The sequence below is a fragment of the Carya illinoinensis genome, chromosome 3, assembly GCF_018687715.1.
Source record: "Carya illinoinensis cultivar Pawnee chromosome 3, C.illinoinensisPawnee_v1, whole genome shotgun sequence".
NCBI classification, from domain to species: Eukaryota; Viridiplantae; Streptophyta; class Magnoliopsida; order Fagales; family Juglandaceae; genus Carya; species Carya illinoinensis.
In genome coordinates, this window is record NC_056754.1 from 49,715,942 (window position 1) to 49,742,434 (window position 26,493).

At 35.9% G+C, this 26,493-nt stretch overlaps 4 protein-coding genes across 4 annotated transcripts; all 4 read left to right on the top strand.

Moving 5' to 3' along the window:
* The first annotated feature begins 3,471 nt into the window (after nt 1–3,471).
* On the top strand, nt 3,472–8,729 carry LOC122304906 (proline-rich extensin-like protein EPR1). The gene is made up of 9 exons (XM_043117169.1): nt 3,472–3,531; nt 3,622–3,675; nt 7,174–7,263; nt 7,346–7,417; nt 7,494–7,583; nt 7,662–7,751; nt 7,990–8,079; nt 8,313–8,474; nt 8,559–8,729. The coding sequence occupies exons 1-9, from the start codon at nt 3,472–3,474 to the stop codon at nt 8,727–8,729; spliced, it is 879 nt and encodes a 292-aa protein (XP_042973103.1).
* A 63-nt stretch (nt 8,730–8,792) lies between these two features.
* Nucleotides 8,793–9,806, top strand: LOC122304908 (protein FAR1-RELATED SEQUENCE 5-like). Its single transcript, XM_043117170.1, has one exon. The coding sequence runs from the start codon at nt 8,793–8,795 to the stop codon at nt 9,804–9,806; it is 1,014 nt and encodes a 337-aa protein (XP_042973104.1).
* On the top strand, nt 9,803–10,998 carry LOC122304909 (protein FAR-RED ELONGATED HYPOCOTYL 3-like). Its single transcript, XM_043117171.1, has 3 exons — nt 9,803–10,636; nt 10,737–10,805; nt 10,909–10,998. Exons 1-3 carry the CDS (start codon nt 9,803–9,805, stop codon nt 10,996–10,998), a joined length of 993 nt encoding a protein of 330 aa, XP_042973105.1.
* Nucleotides 10,999–14,418: 3,420 nt separating this feature from the next.
* Nucleotides 14,419–24,906, top strand: LOC122305089 (26S proteasome regulatory subunit 8 homolog A). The gene is made up of 9 exons (XM_043117397.1): nt 14,419–14,792; nt 15,871–15,968; nt 20,334–20,558; nt 20,685–20,747; nt 20,861–21,024; nt 21,526–21,682; nt 21,767–21,865; nt 23,255–23,365; nt 24,390–24,906. Exons 1-9 carry the CDS (start codon nt 14,579–14,581, stop codon nt 24,528–24,530), a joined length of 1,272 nt encoding a protein of 423 aa, XP_042973331.1. The 5' UTR covers nt 14,419–14,578; the 3' UTR covers nt 24,531–24,906.
* Nucleotides 24,907–26,493: the final 1,587 nt, after the last annotated feature.

Here is a 26,493-nt window from a genome sequence, read left to right on the forward strand (position 1 = left end):
TCCTAAACCGGTTTTTACGGTTTTACCAATTCTGGTTCGGTCCATTTCCTAGTTCTAATATAATATATTATATATTATACAATATATAATAAGTATATTATAGTATATAATATTATAGTGATAATATATTGTAGTATATTATAATTATTGTTGCCCAGATGACTAACACAAGAAGGGGGGTGAATTGAGTTGTATTAAAAAAATAACAATTATAAATCAAATATATAATATAAAATATAAACAAAATATGAAATAACAATAAATATAAAGAGTAAGGGTAAGAGAGAAGCAAACTCAGTATGTTAACGAGGTTCGGCCCCACTACCTACGTCCTCGCCTCAAGCTACCCCTTGAGGAATCCCAAATTCACTATTCAACCTCCTTCAGATGGAGATAGAAACCTATTACACCTTTGAACAACACCGCTACAAAGGATCCGTGTAGAACACCCTCTACACTTGCAATCACCTTACACGTGGTGATTCAACTATTCCCCGTGTAGAATACTTTCTACACACACAAGGGTTATACACACCATTTTTCTGATACAAGAGCTGATAGTGGGTAGGTTATCAGAAAACACTCATCAATGAGTGAAATAAGAACAATACAACACAAACTATATCTCTCAAAATGAACAAGGATTAAGGCTCAATGCTTAGAGAAGAGAGAATGAAAGTTTTGAATGAATGTTGTATGCTCTTGGTGTTGTGAATGTGAAGCTCTCAAATGATCTATTTATAGGCATATGAGACTTCATATTCAAATTTAAAAAGATTCACATGTTAAATATAACATCATTCACTTTTTCAAAAAAATCAAACCTAATCTTTTACTTTTGGCATATGACAAAAGGAGCACACTTTCCTTTTCAAAAAATTCAAACCTAATATTTTACTTTTTGTATATGAAAAAAGGAGCACACTTTACTTTTCAAATTTTTTAAACAAAATCATCTACCTTTTGTATAAGTCTAAAAAAGCATCAATCACTTTTGAAAATATTCAAATAAAACATGCACATGTGAAAGATGACAATCAATCATCTTTAATATTTTCAAAGATCAACCCTTTAATCAAGACATGCACATGTAAAAGATGACAATCAATCATCTTTCAAAATTTTCAAATTTAATTTTCAAAAATATTCATGCACATGTGGAAAATGTATTTTAATGCTTTATGATAAAATATTAATTTTGAGCATTAATCCTAATTTCAAATTTTAAGAGATTTACAACATTACTCTATAACTTTAATGTGAACTTGTTTCATTCTTGCTCATACATGGTTCTTTGATGTGCTTGACTCCATTGTATGGACAACTTGAGATTGAACTCCTTTATTCTTTGAATTCATTTTTTATCATCAAAATCAATGTGTAGATTTATAATCACATGAAACTTGAAACCTTGGGTTTAACAATTATATTATAGATTATAGTAATATATTATAATATATAATATAGTGATGGCCCGGTCCAATCCATCTCAATCCTATCGGCTTGGCTTGGGGTTGTGTCCTCTCCTAATGGCCCGTTCTTCACTTTGAGGGCCTCATTCTCCTTTTGCACGACTCTACCTCAGTGGTGAGTCTCCTCACAACTTCTTCCATTTCTGTGAGCCTCCCTTTCATATTTTTTGACAACACCTTTTAGTTTCTGGTTGTTTGAGATTGAGTGGTGCTAGGCATGTGAAAAGTATTCTGGGTGTAGGACAAAGGAATCCCACAGACTGTCCCAACTTTTAAGGATGTGTTTCACAGCTTCACACCCACAATCACCTATAACCAAAGATGAATGTGGCTTAGGGGTTCAAAGGAACGCCTTTGATGCCTAAGTCAATAAAGATAATGAAGATCTCTGTAACAATTTAGTCAAATGGTTCTCGTTGTCATACTTGGATGGTATAAATAGAATCCACAATATTTTTTTGTTTGATTTGATAACCGTTTTATTCATTATTTGAAATTTAAGGTACAAGTTATTGGACCTTAGTTTATTCCAGATAAGCTAATAGCATTTCTCCTTAGGCTCTTGAGCGATTATTCTTTTAATATTAATCTCTTATATGCTTTAAATGGGCCAAATTTCTGATTCAAAGTTTATCAGACTAAGTTAAAGTTCAAACCCATGATGCGACCCGGTAGGTTCCTAGAAGAGGATTAAACTCCTTTCACATAATTTATTTGAGAAATGCTACGCTTAAGCCCAAGCTTCCGCCCACACCACACACCCGCCCACGTGGCTTTTGTTTTTGTTTTTTTGTTTTTTAAAGTGTACAGTAAAAAAATTTTTAACTCCCTTTCCCGTACGCATTCGTCTTCCCCCTTTCCCCCGTATGCATTTCGTCTTTCGTCTTCGCCCCTTTCCCCATTTCCCCTTCCCATACACGGCGCATCTTAGATCTAAAGAAAGCTCTAAATATATTTTCAGTTCAAGAAATTCATCCCTCCAAATTAACGCCTCCATCCCTCCAAGTTAACCCCCACAGTTCAAGGTTCTGCAAGGAGGTACTGTGCGAAGAAGGGCATTTCTTCATGTTGAAATCTGCTGTCTTTCTTACCAGTGTTTGTTTAAAGGCATCTGCAAGGTAACCCATTTTGGCTTTCTTCCTATTATTAGTTGAGAACTGGTACCGATATAGATAGAGTACAATATTATTTATTTTTTATTTTGGCTTTCTTCCTATTATTAGTTGAGAACTACCGTCTATATACAAAGTTGAGAACTGGTACCGATATAGATAGAGTGCAATATTATTTATTTTTTCCTAAGAATGGTACTGATATCAGAGAACTGCCTATTATTTGTTTGTCGATGGTTTTGTTGGTAGCATAAAATTCTCAGCTGCTACCTTGGTTTAATTTGTTAAAATTAGCATGGAGTTATGTAAAGATTGGGTAATTTGAGAATAAATTTAACAAAAAACTGACTTGAGAATCTTGCAATATTTGTGGTTCATTAATATTGTTTGTTGAGGTTTTGTTGGTAGCATAAGAAACTCAGCTGCTGCCTTGGTTTAATTTGTTAAAATTAGCATGAGGTTTTGTAAAGATTGGGTAATTTGTTTGTCCTCCCGTAGAGAATCATTTGGATCCTGTATTGTTAGAAGTTAATTTAGTTCAATGTTTCAACAGATGAGACTTTGGTCTCCTTTTTAGATCTATTAGTGTTATTATTTTTTTCTTGTTCACTTTATCCCAAAGAGATAATTGTATTAAAAGGGGAGCACATGTCCTTTTCATTATGGATCCGTATGAGAACAATTTAGAAATTATTATAGTTAAAGCTAGACTTCAAATATAGAAAAGAATCCTGTGGTATTTTTTTTTTTTTTTTGAAATGTTGATGGCTAGATCATTGTTTGGTAAAATATTTGCAGAATTTGATGTTTAAAACTTGAGAGACAAGAGACGATTGTTTCTTAATTAATTCACCCAAGGGATTGTATGTCTCATTCTCAATAACGTGATGGACAAAGAAGAAGATAAAAGCAAAGCCAAGCCTTCCACACCAATTCCACCAACTCAGGTATGATACGTTGGTCATTCAACAAAGGAAAGTGTCTCGATTTCAACTAGTTACTGTAATTTATCTTTTATTTTTTTTTGTGAATTGTAGGGATATTATGGTCCAAGAAATGCCTATTGCCCGCCATTTATGATGCATCCAAATGTATATATGAATTCATATACATACGCATAGGGTAGCCATGTAACAGCCCGCTAGAAATTCAATTGTGAAATTTATATTAACTTTAGGAACCTCGTGAAAACCCCATAAGTTTTCACGAATCCATTAATCGTATAGGTTTTTGTCTAACTACATAGTTAGTGTTATTATTTACTATGGTATCAAAAGTGTGTTTTTGATTATTGGAGATAGTTAGAAGTGTCAAAATGTATTATGGTTTGTGCCATTAGACTCGGAGGGTTATTTAAAGTCTTATGGCGTAATAACTTTTTTTTCATATTTTCGGACAAAACGTCTGTTTAAAACTGTAGATATTATTGGATAAAAAGAAATATTTTGAGGTGATTTTCATGAATATTATTGGGTAAAAATATTTTGAGTTGATTTTTATAGATATTATTAGATAAAAATATCTTAAGTTGATTTTTTGTAGATACTATTGGATATAATATTATGAGATAATCTTTTATAGATATTTTGGGTAGGAGAAAACTACACTCAACTCTCAACTCCAGCCTCATCTCTTCCATATCTCATCCATAAGTATCTTCAGCCACCTCTCCCTATGAAATTATTTCCATTTATACTTTCCATTAAAAGAATATCAAACACACTCTCTCGGACAGTTTTTAGGAGTTCTTTTGCACGCCCATTTCGAAGCTTTTGTAAGTATTTTATCATAAAGTCTCCTTCATATAAGTTGTTCCTTTTTTAGTCTAGTTTACATGGATATATTATTTATCCCATTTGAAGATCATTTCATCAGTCAAATATTATATAAACTATAGAAAGGTCATTCTGGGAGATAAACTGGAGAATATGTTATAGTTTGGAGTTTTTGACCAAGCTAATGGATAGATATTCTTCCGAAATTTTTATGGAGTATTGTTAACATGTATATATATTTTTGCATGATTAAAGGTTTTGATGAAAGATTTTCTTAGATTTAGAAACTTAGAAACTGGAAGAAGAAAAACAGTTTCTGTTTTGAGAAAGTTTAACTCTTTGGTGGTCTAAATCTATTCCAATGACTTTAATAATTTTATTGGAGGATTCTAAGCATTTTATATACATGTTATATTATTATTTTGAAGATATTTGATATTAGTTTCAAAGATATGAAATTTTATGCAAAGAAATATTCAGATAAGCCAAAGTGTGGATATTCTTGGCTAAATTTATGTTTTGGTTAATTTCTAACCATGTGATCTTGAATTAGAAGCTTATATATATTTTAGGACATCTTTTTAAACCATGTGATGGTTTGGTTTGAAGATCATATATTTATAAGTCATAGATCAAGAGATTTATCAAAACTAGTTGAGGAAAAAGTTTCTGTTTTTGGAGTAAGTGTAAAACCAAAAACTCCAAATGTTATTTTGTGATTTTGGTGACTTTAGTTTGATGATTTAAAGCATGGTTGATGTTAGGATGATATTATGAATATGTTAGAAGTAAGATTTGATTTTTGAAATTCTTGGAGATGTTTTGATTTAAAGTCAAAACTTGTGATTCAAGTGCTTAGATCTTTTTACAAAAAATTTTGGTGTTGATTATTAGCTTTTTCTAAATGGATGTTTTAAGTATGGTTTTGAACTTAGGATTGGAAGATGTTTGTTGCAAAATTTTGGTTTAAGCATGAGTTTTGAAGTTGGAAGGAATTGCAACAAAAATCAAGGGAAATGGCCTATGGATGTTTCGGCCATAGTGTGTTTTCCATAGTTGTGTTTTGTTTTAAATTTTTCTGAGTTGATATTTAAGTTTAGGACAAAATTTACATGAGAAATGTAAATTTTGGAAACTTTTGGAGTTAGTATGGAAAATCCTTAAGTTATGGGTAAAACGGTCATTTTCCCACATGTAGAGAGTAAAATGAAAATTTTACTCTTTAAGTTAGTATTTTTCATATTTCAAATTATTAGTGATTTAGTTCTAACTTTTAGAATCACTAATTACAGTTCCTCGTGGTCGCACTTGAAGTTTTATAAGAAACGCGAAGATCGAGGTAAGTTAGTTTTTAACTTACTAGCAGTCTACTGTATATGTGTGCTAAGTAAAGGAACTACAGTGTATGTATGTGTGTTATCATATATGTCATGTCATGCTAAGTTATCACGTAATTGTCTATTATACAGAATTTATTCTGTCATCAATTTTTTATCTATTACATAATATATTCTGTCATGTATTACTGTACCTTACAAGTACGTCATGCTAAGTATGTCATCTATTACATGTATGTCAAGTCATGTAATATTCACTGTTGCAAGTATGTCATGTTAAATATGTTGTCTATTATATGTTATGCCATGTTACGAAATGTTTCTATCTCAAGTTGGTCATATATTTCAAGTTATGTTCAAGTCACGTTATGTTACGTCAGGGTTTCAGTCATTTCGTATCTTAGTCACGTTTCATCTTGATTACTTATGTATGGGGTCACAGTAATTGTGACGCATACACTACGTGAGACACAACAATTGTGACACGTAGAATACATGGGGCCATAACAACTGTGGAGTATGTATTTAAGCAGTTAAATAATAAGTTTCTGTAGAATACATGGGGCCACAACAACTGTGGAGTATGTATTTTTCATGTTAAGTCAAGTTTGTGTAAAATACATGGGGCCTCAACAACTGTGGAGTATGTATTTACACGTAGAATACATGGGGCCACAACAACTGTGGAGTATGTATTTTTCATGTTAAGTCAAGTTTCAGAACAAGTTCATGATAAGTCAAGTTTCAGATCAAGTTCATGTCAAGTCAAGTTCAGTTCATGTTTCAATTTAAGTTATGTCAATTATGCTATGTTGTATGCCAAGTTATGCTTTAATTATTTATGAATTTGATTATGCATTTATGCTTTTACTGTCATCCATGCATCATTAGCTTGTGTGGAAGTTTTTTGTTAACTTACTGAGATTTGTAATCAAATCTCACTTTGGTAGTCCTAACTACCATTCCCCCCGAATGGTAGATCTTGTCACAGGACATGAAGGAGAATCAGGAGCTGATCAACTAGACACAGTTGACTAAGCGACGGTACGACATCAATGTTAATATAGTAATTAACGTAAATTACTACTTGTACGATTGAGTTGTATCTTTAGTACTTTTTGGATCATAACCATTTTGGACTAGTGTTGTGATCTTAGTTGTTCAATGGGTTTTTATGTATGAAGTATGTTTTAAGCATTTGGGATATTTTCAATTTGGTGCATAGTATTGCTAAAGAAAAAAAAAATTTATCCGCTGCGAATATTGCATATTGTTAGATGCATGTTAGAAACATTGCATCTTATATGTCATGAACGGGGGTAGGTAACCTTTTGTTGCATGTCTCGACGCTTCAAATGTCCGTCCAATCCCAAACGGAATTTGAGGGCGTCACAAGCCAAGTACGTTGGTTTATAATAATTCAATTTTTCCCCGATGTGTTAATTGTTACGTATTATAATATTGTTCCTGATTGCAGTCCCAACCAATGCCACTATTTCCAACAACGTTCATCTACCCTCCGTCGAGTAATGCCGAGGAGTCAAGTCGTGTTGAACAAACTAGCCAGGTACGTACATAGCTTTCTAAACTTTGAAATAATTTTTTTCAAAGTTGTCTATTACCCATTTTATATTTGTGTCTGATTACAGCCGCCACCAATGCCACCTCTTACAACAATGTTCATCTATCCTCCGTCGAGTAGTGCGGAAAAGTCGAGACAAGTAGGAAATTTTCTAACCTTGTATTTTTCTTCCTTACGTGCATTGTTACATATTCCAACATTGTTTCTTATTACAGCCCCTACCAATGCCACATTTTCCAATAGCGTTCATCTATCCTCCGTCAACTAATGCGGAGGAGTCGGCCCGTCTTCAAGAAGTGATCCAAGTAGGAATTTTATTCACCATAGATATTTTTTTCCTTACATGCATTGTTACATATTTAATATATTGTGCATAATTGTAGCCCACACCAATGCCACCTTTTCCAACTGCGTTCATCTATCCTCCATCGACTAATGCGGAGGAGTCTGGCCGTCTTCAACAAGCGATCCAAGTAGGAATTTTCCTAAAATTCCCTTTCTTTCCTTACGTGCATTCATGTGCCATATACTAAAGTGTGCGTGTTTGCAGCCCCCACCAATGCCACCTATTCCAACTTTCATCTCTCCACCGTCCAGTATCGAGGCGGAGGAGTCGGGACATGTTCAACGAACGAGCCAGGTACAAAAATGATTAATATGATCTTTTTTTTTTTGTGGGTGTTACCCGTTCTAATGAGTTTGTGATTATAGCCCCCACCTATGCCACCTATTCCAACAACGTTTAAGTCCCCTTCGTCGAGTAATGCAGAGGAGTCGGGGCATGTTCAAGAAACGAGTCAGGTGCAATATTTAGATAACCCCTTTTTTTTTATTTACATTCTTACCCATTCTAAATCATGCCTGATTACATCCGCCACCAATGCCACCTATCCCAACAACGTGTTACCCTCTGTCAAGTAATACGGAGGATTCGGGCCATGTCCAACAAATGAGCGAGGTAGATTCCTGTCTACTGTAATTTTCTTTTGCCTTACGTGCATCGTTATTTGTTCTAATATCATACTTGATTAAAGCCCCCATCAACTTCATGCCTTCCATCGAGTACCGGAGAGGAATTGAAAAGCACCGGAAAGGATTTAAGTAATGCAGAGACTGCAAGTAATTTTGGAGGTACATTGTTTTTTGAGGTTGCTTTGTATTTTCTTGGAAATACTGTATACCGTATTGATGTGAGGGTAATATAAATTTGACCAAGATTGTAAGTCAACAATCTATTTATGATGAAATTTTATTTTTCAGATACTTCATTAAACGTACAGACAGAGGCCGAGGAGATAAATGAAGAAAACTCTGATAAAGACCGAGTTGAGGAGCCGAAACCTGGTATGGAGTTTGTCACTGATAATGAGCTAATGGCCTATTACAAGCGATATGCGAAACAAGAAGGTTTTGGTGTGATAACACAAAGGACGAAGAGAGAGGCAGATTGAAGGGTAAAGTATTTGACAATTGGGTGTGCGCGTGGTGGGAAGTACCAACCAAGGGATAGTAATATGTCAAGGCCGCAACCAACTATTAAAACAGATTGTAAGGCAAAGATCAATGCTCACTTGGTGAAGGGTACTTGGGTGGTGACCACTATAGAAAATGATCATAATTATAGTACGGTCAGCCCACAAAAGTCTAGATTCTTTAGGTCGCACAAGTATTTAGACGAATACAGTCAGAGGATGCTTGACTTGAACGACAGAGCAGGCATTCGAATGAATAAGAATTTTGGGGCTCTTGTTGTTGATGCTGGTGGATTCAAGAATCTTGATTTTCAAGAAAAAGACTGTCGAAATTTTATTGACAAAACCAGACAATTAAGATTGGGTAAAGGGGGTGGCGAAGCACTTACTGAGTACTTCAAGAGGATGAGGTTGCAGAATAATGGTTTTGTCTATGTGATTGATGTGGATGAGGAGTTGAGACTGAGGAATGTGTTCTGGGCTGACGCACGTAGTAGAGCAGCGTATGAGTATTTCGGAGATGTTATCACCTTCGATACGACATACCTAACAAATAGGTATGGTATGCCGTTTGCTCCTTTTGTTGGTGTAAATCATCATGGGCAGTCTATATTGTTAGGGGCTGGGTTGATTTCAAGCGAGGATACGAGTACTTTTGTGTGGTTGTTTCGAGCATGGCTGGAGTGCATGGATGGTCGGGCTCCAAAAGCGATTATAACAGATCAAGATCGAGCAATGAAGGCTGCTATTGCATTGGTATTCCCAGACACTCGCCATAGATATTGTCTATGGCATATAATGCGAAAACTACCAGAGAAATTGGGATCTCACGCTGCTTTCAACACAGAGTTGAAGACCTCTATCCAGAGTGCCCTATATGATTCACAGACATGCGAAGAGTTTGAGCATAAGTGGGGGCAACTTATTCAGAAGTATGATCTTGGTGATAATCCATGGCTGCAAGGGTTGTACAATGAGAGGGCATTCTGGGTACCGGTGTACCTTAAGGGAATATTTTGGGCTGGCTCAGCACAACACAGAGGTCTAAAAGCATGAATGCTTTCTTCGATGGGTTCGTGCATGCTGGTATGACGTTGAAAGAATTTGTTGACCAATTTGATAATGCGCTCAGGAAGAAGGTGGAGGTCGAGACGACAGCTGATTTCAACTCCGCAAACCAAACCATCCCATATTCATCCGCATTTCGCATTGAGAAGCAATTTCAAGCTATGTATACGAACGCAAAATTTAAGGAGGTCCAACGAGAGGTGTGGGGAATGATTTTATGTAACTGCATACTTATAAGCAAGGAGGGTTGCATTTCCACTTATGATGTGTTTGATGAAATTACCACTGATGATGACCATGTCAAGAGCATGAAGTACACAGTTTACTTTAACGATGAGGAAGTTGATGTTAAATGCACATGTTCATTATTTGAGATGAGGGGAATTCTCTGTAGGCATGCATTGAACGTTTGCCAGATAAATAAGATTCATGCGTTGCCGGATAAGTACATCTTGGATCGCTGGAGGAAGGACTTAAAGAGGAGATATACGGTGGTAAAAAGTAGCTATGATGACTTGCGGCAGAATGCGGACTCACGGAGGTATGAGTTCGTGGTTAAACGATGTCTAAAATTAGCAACTCGTGTATGCAGCAGTGATGACCATGTTGATGCATTCATGTCCCACTTGGATGAGTTTGAGATTAAATTTAAAGGATTAACACTTGAGTCCGGTTCAAGCAAGGTAAAAGAGACTACAGCCCCCACCAAGGGTAAGCTTATCTTAAGCCCGCACGTTGTTCAAGGGAAAGGGAGGCCGCCAACAAAAAGGAAGGTTCCGCCTTTGGAGAAGGCTGCAACAAAGCGAAAGAAGAAACCGGTAAGCGATTTTGGTTAATTGGTATATTGATAATGCGTTTGTCTACATGTATATTTGTTTCTAATAAATTTTAAATTTTTTTTATTTAAAATTTATTTAGACTTGTAGGAAAATATTTGATGAAACATCACATGATTCAGAGGTCTCAGAAGCTCCTACAACTGATCAGGTAATACATTTACACAAGGATGATTTAGAATTTTTTAGCTTCTCACTGATTTTTAATTCCTTTGTAATGGGTTTGTATATCTCATAACCACCGAAATTTTTAGGTACACAGTGGAAGCAAGGATGATTTTGTTGTTCTAACACAGTGCAGTACGTTCACAAACCCAACGCCATCGGAAAATGAGGAGAACTAATGTTGTAGCTACTAGCAAGTATTTATGTAACTCTCAATATTTTGGGACTTGTGAAGTAATTTGATGTAATTTTGGGAGTATTTTGGGCTGTAATTTGCGGGTTGGGGTATTGATGTAATGTGACTTGAATTTGGGGGTTGTGGGTATTGATGTAATTTTCCTTGATTTTGGGGGTTGGATGTAATTTTCCTTGAATTTTGTATGTTAGGGGTATTGATGTAATTTTGAATAAATTTGTACGCTGGGGGTATTGATGTAATTATCCTTCAATTTTGTACGTTGGGGGTATTGAAGTTTCTATTTTGGAACTTTCTACTTTGTAAGGCCTTTGGCGAAATTTCTATATTGATGCTAGTGGTATTTGTTTGAATTGAATTATCATATATTTTTTTATAATTTGTCATATGAGGTTTTTATAATTTGTCATGTCAGGTTGTAATGTAAAGTGAAATGTTGGTTAATTAATTTGTCATATTACTTCATGCCTTATATGGTTATTTGATTCTGGAGAATTGTAATCAGGTTCTAAATGAGGTGAATATCAAACAACATCTAGGAACCATCCATTTTACCTACCAAAAGTTTACAACCAAATACAGTCAAAATACATTGTAGCAGTTCAAAATATAAAGCGTCATGTTAAATCCCAACTATCCATTTACAACTAACTTCCACCAAATACATTTATAGTCCAAGCCAACCAGAAATTATTACAATTGATAACACCCAATACATACACAAAAAGATACGTGCACATCTATTTTCTACGATCTTCTTCCCAATTTTTTGTTCTTGGTGATAAAGAACATTCTCTTTTTCACCTAGTTTATCTTTTTTTTTCTGAATTTCATACTCGCGCAATAATACATCGTCCTCCCTTTTTCTAACTGCATTCTCTCTTGAGCAAATTTTATCCTCTACTAGTTGAAGTATATCTGCCCATATGAAGAATTGACACTTTGCTTCTCCTTGCAGTACAAAAGACATATTTGATAGATGTAAGTAAAGTATCACTGGTTGGAGTGTAATACAAAACTTATTCAGACTCTCAATGTTTTACCGTGTTGTACTTCGGGCATGCATAAAATTTTCTTCCAGGATTTTTGTTAGTTCTGGAGGTCTTTAATGGAGCTTTCAAGCCACACCAACATGTTGGTAATTCCAAAAAATCATCAACTACACATGATGATGCGCTCGAAGCCATCGCTTATCTAACTCAAATAGTCACAAAAATGTTAAAGCAATTCATCCATGTTAGAATCCAGTGACCATAATGTGATGTTCCAACAAGCTGTGTAAATGAGGTGTTGTTTTATAAACCAAGGCATGCATGATGCAAGGGTAAAATCGAGCAACTATATGTCCAGCTCCACTCAATAATTAATCAAGTCTAATTAATTAATATAAATCACCATAAATATTGTTCATAATTAATTAATAGTCATACGTAGCTATATATATGAAATATCATTAACTGCATGCATGCATGCATGCTTAGTCCAAGATGGATGGAGTTTTTGTTAAGGAAAATGATATAACAACTATATATATATATATGATCATAAGTCATCATTTATGATTAAGCATAAAAAATATTAGTATTTTTTTATCATGTTTAAACTGTTACTACAACAGTATTTTCGAATTAAAGTAAAAAAATATAATTATATAATTTTGATCAATGATAGAGGTATACATTAGATATATAGAGGTATCATGATGTCTATATGAATCTTGTGTCCAAAATATGTAATATGTAAGAAATGCATGAATCTTCGATCCCAGCCTCCCCAACTCACTATTCCATATGCATGCGCATTAATTTGTGTAGTTTGATGTTGCAGCACAGCTACCTACACTCATGATGTTGATTAAAATGGAATAATAGATATATATATATATATATATATATATATATATATAGATACCGGTTTTGCATCATGCATGATCAATTGAACATGTAAAAGTAGTTAGTAATTATCAAGATTAATATTAATTCTGCATGATGTTCCACATGACATATAAGCACTTGGGTTTCTATATATGAATGAACGGCCTAGTACTAGCCAGCACTCATGGAACATTTTCAGAAGAAATACAACACTGTTGAACACCAAAATCCAACTTTTAACAGTTAATTCAACAACCTCAGAAACCATCTAACCATATCAATGTCCGAGCATCAATAAAGTAAAAACAAACTTCTAACATTACTAATCAAAGTCGGGTAATATCCAAGAGCAACTATAGACAATATTTTCAAGCACACCCGATTTAGAATCCACCATAACTTTCCATGAGGCCTCCCTCTTAGTTTTCAAAGGTTCAATATCACAGTAGGATCTTTCATAGATCAATCATAATTCACAAAGAGCCTCTTGGCCAATGTAACAGAGTATTCCAGATGCCCCCAGTTCCCACCCACGAGAACAAATACATAACAAATACATTCCAAAATTCATATTCCAGTAGCATCAATAACCTAGAAAAAAAAATAAACCATTCCAAAATTCATATTCCAGATGCCTCCAATCCCACCCACGAGAACAAATACATAACAAATGCGTTCTAAAATTCATATTCCAGTAGCATCAATAACCTAGAAAAAAAAAATAAACCATTCCAAAATTCATATTCCAGATGCCCCCAGTCCCACCCACGAGAACAAATACATAACAAATACATTCTAAAATTCATATTCCAGTAGCATCAATAACTTAGAAAAAAAAATCCAACACAAATCCTATGAGAAAACAAATCCAACACATAACCCACGATAACACAAATCCAACACAAATCCAGAGTGAGAAAGGGCCTCTCTTACTGACGTGGAGTGGAGTGGAAGATCACGATTTGGAAGTGAGAGGATCTGGTTTCGGAAGAGAGGGAATGGGTCTGAGACGATTTCGTGTTGAAGAGAGGGAATGGGTCTGTCTCGATTTCGTGTTGAAGAGAGGGAATGGGTTTGAGATGCACTGCATACGGGAAGGGGAAAAGGGGAAAGGGGGGAAGACGAATGCTTATGTCCAGAGAGAGTTAAAAATTTTTTTACTGTACACTTAAAAAAAAAAAAAAAACAAAAGCCACGTGGGCGGGTGTGTGGTGTGGGCGGAAGCTTGGGCTTAAGCGTAGCATTTCTCAATTTATTTTGGATTGCCTTCCACTAAGTATGTTAATTATAAGTAGACTTTTTCTTTGAAAATAATAAATTAGGCTTTTTGTTTTAAAAAATTCTTAACTCATCTTATTTAATTATTAAATTTTTTTAAATTTTTACGTAAAATTAAAAAATTAATAATTTAAATTTTAAAATAAAATTTATATTTAAAAATATATTTTAATAATATTTTATTTAATTTTTTAATTTTAGTCGGAGCATAAAAACAAACAGCCAGATCGATGACAAAGTAACTCGAGTCTCAAGGACACCGACACAAGCCGCCAAACCGAACTACTGATAAGAAATATCGATTTCTGATAAAAAAAAAAAGAAAAAAAAAAAGAAAAAGGAATTATCGATTTCCAAACGGCTATCGCATTCAGATTCAATCGTAACCCGCGATAGTAAACGTCCTCGACAATGGCGACGGTCGGAGTGGAAACGAAGCAGCCCGAGGCCACGGTGACGGCTGCGACGGCTGCGGAGGAGACGTGCTCGGCCAAGCCGTCGAAGCAAGGCGAGGGGCTCAGGCAGTACTATCTTCAACACATCCACGAGCTCCAGCTCCAGGTCCGACAAAAGACCCACAATCTCAACCGCCTTGAGGCCCAGCGCAACGAGCTCAATTCTAGAGGTAATCTTATTTGGAATCCTTAACCCTAACCCTAGCCCTGATTCTGTTGGAGATATAATGGGATTATACTGGTGATTTCTAGTTAGCTAGGGTTAGATGTGGATTTTTTCGCCAATTTTTGGTATTCTTTTCGGTTATCACTTAGGGTTGATTTGTTTGGAGATTTTGGTGAGGCTTCGGGTTGTCTGCTAAAAGATGGATGGGATTTGAGTCCGGAATTGAAAAATCTGAAAACAGAAGTAATTTCAAGAATGGGATTTAAGGCGGTTTGTCCGATGACATAAGGGGAATTTAAAGAGGTTCTCTAAACAATCTCAGTGATAAATAACCATTAAAAGCTCATATCAGATGGACTTTTGTCTTCATGGGGTGCTCTTTGGTTTTTCCTTTTCATTTGGGAGGAGTGGGTAGACATTAAGATTGAAGGATTCATTTGAACATGATTGCATAGTAACAAAAAGTATTGATGGTAATCAGTTGTATCTATTAAGAGCGTGTGGAATTTATCCTTCAACTCCAAAACGAAAGATAGCACTGAGTCTTGTTCACAAATAGGTAAAGCTATGCTCTCAAACGGTTACGAATTAGTCAGTTTCCTTGGTTTTCAAACTTTGGAAGGAATATCACACATTGATCAATCAATGAGAGCTTCATTGGGATGCTTTCTTTTTTCAAATGGAACAAACACAAATATAATTCCTCAATGTCTTTCCAGATATTCCTCAATGTCATGGCTGTTCAGGGAATGCGAGAGGCAGATGATTGCTTTGTGATCTATATTCTTTAAACTGGGGAAGGAATATCACACATTGATCAATCTATGAGAGATTCAACAATTGAAATAATGGTCGTTTCTGTGGGATATTTCCTTTCTTCCAACGGAATGAAAAAATATAGAATCTAGAATAAATCCCTGAATGTCTTTCTGAATATTCCTCAATGTTCTAGCTGTTTATGGAATGCAAGAAGCAGATGATTGCTTTGTGTTGTCTATTCTTTTAGGTGTCTTCTTTAAAACATGGTTGGGATTTATTGTTCTATCGATTGATAACATCATCTAAATATGAAAAATTGGCAGTGAGGATGCTTAGGGAAGAACTGCAGTTACTCCAAGAACCTGGATCATATGTTGGTGAAGTTGTCAAAGTAATGGGGAAGAATAAGGTTTTAGTTAAGGTAAGTAGTCTTCCTGTCTTAATATTTTATAAATAAGGAAACTGATAATGAATTGGGATTTCCATATCATAATGTTTGGAATTTGGACTTTTCAACTGAAGTTAGCCGCTGCTCCCTTTCCTCTATCTATCTAGGTGCACTTAAAAGTAAATATTTTATTTTTAATTTTATTTTATTTTATTTATGATAAGTACTCTAATATAAACTTGCAGCTTCACTTTTAACAATTTCATTGCATTCAATGCTTGTGTGAAGATTAAAGACCCCTTTATTCATATTTTCATGTGCTTAGGTTCAATTTATTGTATTGCATCATGCTTTAATTATTTGGTTTGCAGGACAATCATTTTCTACACTAAGCGTAGTGTTTTTTCTTGATGGATCATCATAAACCTATCAGTCTAATGAATGTCTATGAAACTATACTTATATTTAGAGTGTTAGGCATTAAAGATCATTGTGTTACATATAAAGTGATATCTTCGTTTGTATGTGCTCAAAATATTGATTTAGATAGACGAGTCTTCTGTATATTCATGATGGATGTAAGGTTCAAATGGAGAGTTGAGGTAATATTGTTGGTTCATTGTAATAAGTCGAGAAAAGGTTGGCTGGGTGGAAGCGGCTATATTTATCTAAAGGGGGTAGGTTTACTCTTATTAAGAGTACCCTCTCCAATCATCCCACTTATTTTCTTTCATTGTTTCCATAGGGGTGGCCAACTGGATTGATAAGTTGTTTCGTGCTTTTTTATGGCGTGGTATGGGAGAGGAAACTAAATTCCATCTTGTTAGTTGGAATAAAGTTTGTTCTCCTCTCTTGGTTGGAGGGTTGGAGGTTTGTAACTTGAGGATATTTAATAAGACTTTATTGGGAAAGTGGCTATGGATATATCAATCGAAAGGAGAGTCACTTTGGAGGGAGGTCATTGATCAAAAGTGTGGAAGTGCTTTTTTCTATTTTCTTTTTTCTTTTTTCTTTTTTTGTTGGGGGGAGGGGGGGGGGGGGGGTTTGTGGTGCTCTAATGAAGTTCGGGGGGTTTATGGTGTGGGACTTTGGAAATTCATTAGAAAGGGATGGGAGAGTTTTGTCAGTCATGTTAGTTTTGATGTTGGAGAGGGAGCTAGGATCCGTTTCTGGTTTGACATTTGGTGTGGTGATCGAGCCCTCAATAGTATGTTTCTGGTTATCTTTCGATTGGCATCTGATCGGTATGCTACAGTTTTTGATTTGCTTTGTTGTTGTAATGGCTTAATCCAATGGGATATTTGTTTAACTAGAGCTGTACATGATTCGGATATTGACGAAGTTTCTGCCTTCTGCAGTTTTTTCTACTCTTTGAGGTTTGGTGGTAATGATGAGGACAAGATGTGGTAATGATGCAATGTTAATATATGTTTAAACATCAATTACTTTTTTTTTTGTCTGAGTCCGAGAGAGAGAGAGAGAGAGAGAGAGAGAGAGAGCCCTAGAGGAGCCGCTGCTGCCGTCACCTATCCGGCGAGTGATAACACATGTCCGGCACATATAGGACTGGCGGACACCGGCGACGTCACTAAAGGGTATCTGGTGCCGGATATCTTTCCAATGACCTGGGTTTTTTTTTTCTGCCTCGCCTTTGCCTGCCTTGCACTAGCTTTCTCGGTGGAGCCATCGGCGTCTCTTCTCACAGAAAAGTGCGACCGGTCCCGGCTACCTCTTCGCTGGCCTCCGATGTTGGATTTACTTTGGCGACTATTTTTTTTGGGTTGGGTTTCTTTTTCCGAGATCTATCATGAGCGGTGACCTTGTTGGTTTCCACAGAACTTATTGACGGACACATGTGACCTCTTTGTTGGCCTCCGACGTCGGCCTATCTCCGGCGAATGTTTTTTTTGTGTTGGGTTTCTTTTTCCGATATCTGTCAGGAGTGGCGTCCTTGTTGACTTCCATAGAACCTGGACACCAGCGACCTCTCGAAAGGCATTTGGCAGTCACTGTTTCCTTCTGGTGACTGGTTTGTATCCCGTAGCCTTTTTCGACAAAATGAATTCCCCTTACAGCTTGGAAAGCCCCTGCTTTTGAAGTTGAATCGATATGGGTCAAATGGTGCGTTTTTGGGTGGAATTGAAGGTTTTTGAGTTTTTGCCAGAAACTTGAAGGTCTTCATTAAAAATAGTGGAGAGGGGTAGAAGGATTTGGAGATCTGTAGTAATGGGTCAGAATAGTATAGAATGGTTGATAGCTATGGTGGGAGCAACATTAAAGGCGAGGAGAAATTCAGATTATACAAAACACTTGCGCAAAGGTAACAGAGAATTCATGGCCCAAAGATGCTCCAACAAGCATGGTTGGTTTCTAACTGTCGCCGAATATGGTGGAGGCGGCTGGCGGAGTAGTGTTGTAATTCTTGAAGGGCATGAAGGACAAGGTTGGGAGAAGTCTGTAGCAGAATTATGCAGAGCCGCAGATTTTCTCTTTGATGAGGGGTCAAGAAGGGAAAAGAAGAATGAGAACACCAAAGACCCAAGTACATCCATGGTGGTGAAACGATCGTATGCGGCAGCTCTAAAGATGGGTCATGCTTCTATGGCTCAGAGTAAGGGGAACAATGAAAGTGGTCTGCAAATCGCACAAGCTCAAAACCAGCTTGAAGCGATGCAAAATTCTTTGTTTAAAAAAAAAAATAGACACGCTTTCAGCTGGAGGCAACAGGGTCGTTAAGACTAAGATAGGCTCGATTCCTTTAAATTCAGATAAAGGAAAACGGAAGATTGGATTCGGTCCTGTCCTTATAACCAGATCCAGGAGAGCGTGTCGAGTCAAAAGGAAATCTAGGTTATTTGAAGTGGGGTCTACGTCGGATGTTGGTGTAGAGAATGCAGTAATGAAATGTCATTCGCCTCAAGTAACAAAGGATAAACCGTTAGGCGGTGTTACACCCTTGCCCGAAAATGGTAAAGGAGATGTAGGATCCGTTGAAGTTGCATGCATAGGGTCGCCTGAGGTGAAGGGACTTGCTGTCACCCCAGAAGCTCTAATGGGGATGGAAAGAAACAATGGAGTTGATGAGGAGGTACATGAATTGTCATTGGTGCCTTGCTTGGAAGAAAGCCCAGAATTGGGAATGCAATTGGTTAATGTGTCTGAGGATAATGTTGCTTCCCTGATCTCTTTTCCTCTGATAGCGGATTGGATTCTGCCTAAAGTTAACAAGATTCTGCCTTTCGCGGGGATTTCACATGGAGGATGCAAAGACCAGTTCAATGAACTGATCACCGCAATCAAGTCAAGCCACGTGCTTGAAACCAAAAGTTTCAAGAAAAATAGGGAGTTACAGCATCTTTCTTGGACAATTAACTATGACACTAAGGGAGGTAGCTCAGTTAGAGGGAAGTCTAAAGGGAAGGCAATGTGAAGACGGGAAACACAAGGGGTTGGGGTTGGGTATTAGTTATATGACAAACAAGGGGTTGAGGTTCAGTGTAATTTTTTGGGTATTTTGGATAGTTTTGGGATTAGCGTATTTTGGGTTGTTTTCTTAGGGGCACTTTATTATGGGCTAGGTGTTTTCTTGTATACGTTCAGTCTACTCGGTTACTCCTTTTGATATATAAAATATTTTTCTTATAAAAAAAAAAAAAAAAAAAAAGATGTGGTGGAAGTCTAAGGGGGGTAAAAAGTTCTGTGTTCGTTCGTACTAGTCCTCCCTTTCATTGGAAGTGTATTTGGAGGTCTCACTTGTCTTCCAAAGTTGCTTTCTTCACTTGGACTGTCTCTTGGGAAAATCTTGACATTGGATAAGTTAAGGAAGCGGGGTATGATTGTTATGGATTGGTGCTTCATGTGTAAAAAGAATGGGGAAACCATGGATCATCTACTCTTGCATTGTGAGGTGTCAAGGACTTATGGGATGACATTTTTGGTAGAATCAGCTTGGCTTGGAGTGGTTGATCTTCTAGCATGCTAGAAAGGGCTTCATGGTTGCACTCAAGTGGATGCAGCTTGGAAGATGGTTCCTTTGTGTCTGATGTGGTGCATTTGGATGGAAGGGAATGAGTGATGTTTTAACAACAAGGAGTGTACTTTGGAGCAACTTTGGAATTTCTATGTGCACTCTTTGCTGTTTTGGTTTTCTGCTTTAGTGATTTCCGTTCATGATTTTCTGATGCCTCTTTCCGTTCCCTAGAATATACTTGGGTGTTTTCTTTTGTATCCTTCCTGTGTCTTTAGGCTTAGGTTATACATTCATTTCTAATAAAACTTCTTCTTACTTAATAAAAAAAAAATGAGGAATACACTAGTGAGAACAAATGGTTTGATATCAGTGGAAATATATGGTATCAATACATTTTTTTAACCTAATGTTGCATTTCTTTTTCTCAGGTTCATCCTGAAGGGAAATATGTTGTTGACATTGATAAAAATATTGATATCACAAAGATCACTCCATCAACTAGAGTTGCTCTCCGTAATGACAGCTATGTTCTTCATTTAATCTTGCCAAGCAAAGTCGATCCATTGGTCAACCTTATGAAAGTTGAAAAAGTTCCTGATTCTACATATGATATGATTGGTGGTCTTGACCAGCAAATTAAAGAGATAAAGGAGGTTTCTCTCATGCACTTTCTTTCTGCATTACCCCCAATGTTTTATTTTTTTTTGTGGCTTCAGTCAGAAAGTTATAGGTGGTTGATGATACAATGGTTTATTCATGATTTGTAATTATCTTTCTAGGTGATCGAGCTTCCCATTAAACATCCTGAATTGTTTGAGAGTCTTGGAATAGCTCAACCGAAGGTAATTTAATGCCGCCAAGTTGTCATGACTTTTTCGTTTTTTAACTTAATAGACACTGATGCTCATGGTTTTCCCCGGCTCTCTCTCTCTCTCTCTCTCTCTCTTAATAATAGGGTGTTCTGTTGTATGGGCCACCTGGTACGGGGAAAACACTGTTGGCTAGAGCAGTGGCCCATCATACTGATTGTACTTTCATCAGAGTTTCTGGTTCTGAATTAGTTCAGAAGTACATTGGAGAAGGTTCCAGAATGGTTAGGGAACTCTTTGTTATGGCCAGGTTTGCTTGATCTTCTTCATCTTTCACTCACTTGATTTCTCCTGGCAATGTTGTATTAATTCTTTAGAATATTCACCCATGGCCCCTTTTTGTTTCCATTTATTTTTATGTTTCTTATCAGAATTTTTATTTATATATATTTTTTTAGCTAGTTAGGCTTTGTTTGGTTTATGGAAAATTGGATTAGGAAAAGATTGTCTGGGAAATGCTGTGCTTTGTGTTATCTACGAATTTCATCTATCAAATAAATGTAGTTCCTATATACATGTATATCCAGGAATCACTTTGGAGCATCATAGAATTTGTGATATTGGAGAAATCTCTCTTTTTGTGAAGTACTTCCATCGTGGAATTACCTTTAATCATTCATTAGTCTACCTCTCTATAATCTATTTAGTCTGAATACGCCAAAAATTATTATGTGATCTATACAATTATTATGTGATCTATACATTATAGTTATCATTTTGTATATGAATTTCTCCCTTTGTTCTTTGGCAGGGAACATGCTCCATCTATCATATTTATGGATGAAATTGACAGTATTGGATCTACTCGAATGGAATCTGGTAGTGGCAATGGTGACAGTGAAGTGCAGCGAACTATGCTGGAGCTTCTCAACCAGCTGGATGGATTTGAAGCATCAAACAAGATCAAGGTACTGGGATGCAGGTTGGGTAGTTTAGTTTTGGGTAATATTCTTCTTGTGATATCTACCTAAGATTACTTGCGTTGTTGACAGGTTTTGATGGCCACCAATCGGATTGATATTCTCGATCAAGCTCTTCTTAGGCCAGGGCGAATCGACAGGAAGATTGAATTCCCTAATCCTAATGAGGAGGTGTGTCACAGCGATTCTACCAGCATAAATGCGTTTTAGAATGTGTTTTTGTATGGATATGTTCATATGTCAATATTTTCGCTTACTCTCCATAATAAGTGATTTTGTTATTCTTTGTTTTGTTATTTATGTGCAACTGTTTATATCCTCAGTTTCTGTTTTGATTGGAACTCAAGACATGTTTGGATAATAAGATGAGAACAGAATTTTGTGTGTAGTAGTGAAATGGTTTGAGTTAATATGTTTTATTGGGTTTCGGGTAAGGAGAGAAAAAATTGAATAAAAATATTTTGAAGTCAAAAACTTGTTTGAATATAATTTTTTAATATTTTTTTGTTTTGAAATTTAAAGAAGTTGTATTGTTTTTTTTGTTTTGTTTGGAAATTTGGAAAAATTGTAATAATTAGGTAATGATCAATTGAAAAATTTGAAGTTTTGAAATTGACAAGTGGTTTGTGTTTGAGTGATGTTTGGGAAGAAAATTATGAGAAGTTTTGAGATGACATGAAATGTTCTCAACTCATACCTCTCATCTCATCTCAATTCCCAAACATGGCCTTAGTCACTCCATAATTTTACTTTGTAATTTGTATTTCGCATGTTTGTTTCTGTTGTGATTGGAACATAGTCACTTCTATCTCTTAATGGTTGAGGACTAATATTCAGGGCATGTTTGGACAACACCAAACATTCCCAAAATTCTCCAAATTCTCAAAATTTCTCACGACTTCATTCCCAAGCATCACTCAAACACAAAATACTGCTCTATTTCAAATATTAAACTTTTCATCTAATCATTAGTAAAATACAAAAATCAATACAACTTTTACAAACTTCAAAACTAAAATTATATTCAAACAACTTTTTAACTTTATCTATTCACCTTCACAAACTCTAAGACACTACTTATTTTAAAAAAATATTTTTATTTAAATGTTTCTTTCTCCTTTCCCAAAATCCAATAAAACATCTTCACTCAAACCATTTCACTACTATTCACAAAATTTTGAGATGGTCCAAGCATGCCCTTAAATCTATTGAAATGTTGTTTTGTTTTTTTATACCACAATTGACTTGCAATCAGCCTTTTATCCCTAGACAATCATGACTAGGTGTCGCTGTCGTATATGTCCCATGTACTTGGGCCATGCCTATTTTCATTAATAAATTATGTTAACTTGAAAAAAAAAAAAATTGGCTGGCAATCAGATGGAATATGCACCTTTCTGGTGTTTTTGTTTTTTGACTAATGTGATATGTACAAATACATTTATCAATATAGCAATTGGTCCCTATAACATGCTTTGTCTCAAATACATTTCCAGCATGGTAACAATATGTTATTATTACAAATTGCATTTCATTAATTGTGTTGTTAATAAAATGCAGTCTCGTTTGGATATATTAAAAATACATTCAAGAAGAATGAATTTAATGCGTGGAATTGATTTGAAGAAAATAGCAGAGAAGATGAATGGTGCATCTGGTGCAGAGCTTAAGGTAATGTTTCATGTCTCCAGGCCATAGATGTTATCTACTTCTTTCTTGATTGAACCGTATATGGTTGTGGATAAATGGATATTATGGTTATTTTCTTGTAATTCCTTGGTTGAACTTGACATCCTTTTGTATATGATGTTTAAACTCAGTTGATTGGTAGTTTGTGCTTGTCAAGTGTATTGATACTTGCCAGAACCTTTTTTCACTTAATTCATCTGCCAACTACCGGTGCTTCTATATTTGAATGGAGAGAAGCTGAGAAACTGAGAAGAGAGGAGAGAAATATAAGATCACCGGCTGGGTTTCATTTCCGACATATTGAACAATATTTGAAATTTTGCCATCGGTTTGGCCTGGTTTGGTTTTTCAAAGTACAGAAACCGAAGCCTGACCAAAAACCTTTGGATTTTGAAAGGATTAAACCACTGATGGAGCCAGGGCTGCAGAAAGCTGGCCAGAACCGTTTGGTCTGGTTTAGTTTTTGGTCTGGTTCAGTTTCAGCCAGACGGTTGAGTCCATGGTATCTCTTGAAGAAGCCCTATATATTCACGGCCAGAGTTTGAAGAACCTGGCTGTCCCCACATGATTGGCTAGTTCCAGAATTTACCTCATCAGCCATGGGCTGCTGTGGGTGTAGAGCTATCAACTACCGATTATTTGGTGAAATGTTATGTTAAGAATGTTGCAAGGTGCCAGTTAAGCAGATGTTATGGCTTGAGCATGTTGAATCTCTGGCTGTTATGTTGCATTTGTTCTGATCTTGCTGAATTTTTCTATTCTTTCAAATCACCTTTATTTCATTCTATTGGCATAAGTAGTGCTCAACTCTCTTGGTCTGGATCTGTTCGCTACAGTCGTCTTAATACTTTTTTTTTTTTTCATAATACATGTTCTTCACTGCTGCTCTCCTAATGGTAAAAGAGCAATTACTTGTTAAAAAACAGTAAAAGAGGGATCACGCTAGTCATTGGGTGCTTGGGATTGTGTTTACAGTTTACACATCTTTTTTAATTTTTGTCTACAGGCTGTGTGCACGGAAGCTGGGATGTTTGCTCTAAGGGAGAGGAGGGTTCATGTAACACAGGAAGATTTTGAAATGGCAGTGGCGAAGGTAATGAAGAAGGAGACCGAGAAAAACATGTCGTTGCGGAAGCTGTGGAAGTAGTGGTATTCTATGTTCTACTTCTTCTGTTCTCTCTATATCCCAAGCTTCCCTTGAAGCGTTTACCTGTGGCCTTTGGCCTGTGGCTTTGTCATTGACACAAGGCCAGCAGCTATGTTCTTCCATGTATTACGTATTGTTCTTTGAGCCTGCATGGATATGAAAAAAAAGACGGGTGCCTGCTTTAGTCGTTGAACATCAGTTCCTCCAGCATCTTTGTTTATTTTATTTTATTCCATCTTTTCTGGTGAGATATTATTCTCAAATGTTCTCAATGTGCTGCTAATTTGTGATATCCGACTTCAAAGCTCCTTGACAATGATTGTTACTTGCAATAGAACAAGAATTAGAGAAATGTTACGTATAGTTATTTTTACTATTCTCTGTTTATTTTATTAATAGAATTGGTTGTATTAATATTAATGGAGTGTTGGAGCCACCATAATTTTCGGCAATAAGATTCAATTCCGAAACTTGTGGAAAGGGATTATTAAGCGGACGAGGATTTCTATAATTCCTTAAGACTTGTGAATCTAGAACCAGAAAGCGTCATAATTTTTTGCATGTTCGAGGTGGCAGGCCCACACGGCTTTTTAAATAACTGGCCGCTATTGCTGACCAAGGTTGGTTGTGTTCATACTTCATTCATGGCTCTCACGCTTGACTTTGTCAACCAGGTTGTCTTTTTCTTCACAGTACACAAACTTCCAAGTTGTTTTCATTTTCATGTCCATCTTCCTAGCAACTTCCAACATGATCCCGGAGCAACCCTGATAAATTGCAGTCTTCCACTCCGTATCCGTATTTGAAAGAGGGACTCCCTCGAAGCTTCAGTCTTTGTACATTTGTACGAACAGATTTCTACTCTATTTATTAAAGATCATATCCTACATTAGTACATTTGTTCGATATTGGACATAGGCGAGAATGGACCAACAGACAGCCGCATCTAATCTCGAGTTTATAAGATTTGGTTTGGTTACGTAGTTTAAAGGAAAGAGACGATACGAGATAAAATGTTTTAAATAGTAATAAATAAAATAATATTATAATATAATTTTTAATATTAATTATGTGTTGTGATTTGAAAATATTAAATTATTTATTATATTTTATATAAGAATTTAAAAAAATTATAATAATTAAATTAAATGAGATAAAGATTATTTAATTTTTTATAACGAATCCGGACTCATCAATCAACAGTCAACATGCATTGGTAGGCTATCTCTTTCACTTGTTGATATTTACAGAGGCATTAATATTTAAAGGACGTCATACAAGACAGTCAACGTGTTGGTTGCAGCTAATTATTGCTGCGGGTGGAGATTCTTACTGCTTTATCCTGGCGGTAGGAATTAGCACATGGACAATCTCCTCGATCTCTATGGTCTGGAAAGGTCAATGAAGCAAAATTTAACGGAGCTCAAACACATCCATATGCTTATGAAACAAAAGGGAATTTCAACAGTAATTTTTTAACATCGATCGTAGGAAGAAGGATTCCCCACACCTTACGTATACCCCTTCCTTTTTTATTATCTGGGTTTGTATAAAGTCGGTTAATTTCAGCCCATAATAATAATAATAATAATAATAATAATAATAAAAGGATCCAAAACTATGTCGATTGGCTTTTGCATTGGTGTCAATGTCAGTACTCCTTAACCGCACGCTGATTAATCGACATCATACTGTAAACGTAGCCGTCCTTTATACGTCCCAACCCGCTAGTTAAGCCAATCGACATAGTTTTTAGTGCAGCATCCTTGAAAGGCGCCTTCTTATCCATCCATCCATTGAATTTGGAATAATAATATCTCCTACTTTTTAATATCTTGCAAAATTTATGTTAAGTTTTTCGTAATTATAATATAATAAAATATAAAATATTATATAAAATATTTTTAAAATTTTTAATAAAATGAGATTTTATTTAAAATTTTGTAAATAAATATTTCAAAAT

Coding starts and splice junctions, on each gene's coding strand:
- LOC122304909 (XM_043117171.1), top strand. CDS start 9,803: ATGAATGCTTTCTTCGATGGGTTCGTGCATGCTGGTATGACGTTGAAA. Junction 10,637..10,736: donor CAAAGCGAAAGAAGAAACCG/GTAAGCGATTTT, acceptor AAATTTATTTAG/ACTTGTAGGAAAATATTTGA. Junction 10,806..10,908: donor AAGCTCCTACAACTGATCAG/GTAATACATTTA, acceptor CGAAATTTTTAG/GTACACAGTGGAAGCAAGGA.
- LOC122304906 (XM_043117169.1), top strand. CDS start 3,472: ATGGACAAAGAAGAAGATAAAAGCAAAGCCAAGCCTTCCACACCAATT. Junction 3,532..3,621: donor CACCAATTCCACCAACTCAG/GTATGATACGTT, acceptor TGTGAATTGTAG/GGATATTATGGTCCAAGAAA. Junction 3,676..7,173: donor CATTTATGATGCATCCAAAT/GTATATATGAAT, acceptor TCCTGATTGCAG/TCCCAACCAATGCCACTATT.
- LOC122305089 (XM_043117397.1), top strand. CDS start 14,579: ATGGCGACGGTCGGAGTGGAAACGAAGCAGCCCGAGGCCACGGTGACG. Junction 15,969..20,333: donor AGAATAAGGTTTTAGTTAAG/GTAAGTAGTCTT, acceptor TCTTTTTCTCAG/GTTCATCCTGAAGGGAAATA. Junction 23,366..24,389: donor CATCTGGTGCAGAGCTTAAG/GTAATGTTTCAT, acceptor TTTTGTCTACAG/GCTGTGTGCACGGAAGCTGG.
- LOC122304908 (XM_043117170.1), top strand. CDS start 8,793: ATGTCAAGGCCGCAACCAACTATTAAAACAGATTGTAAGGCAAAGATC.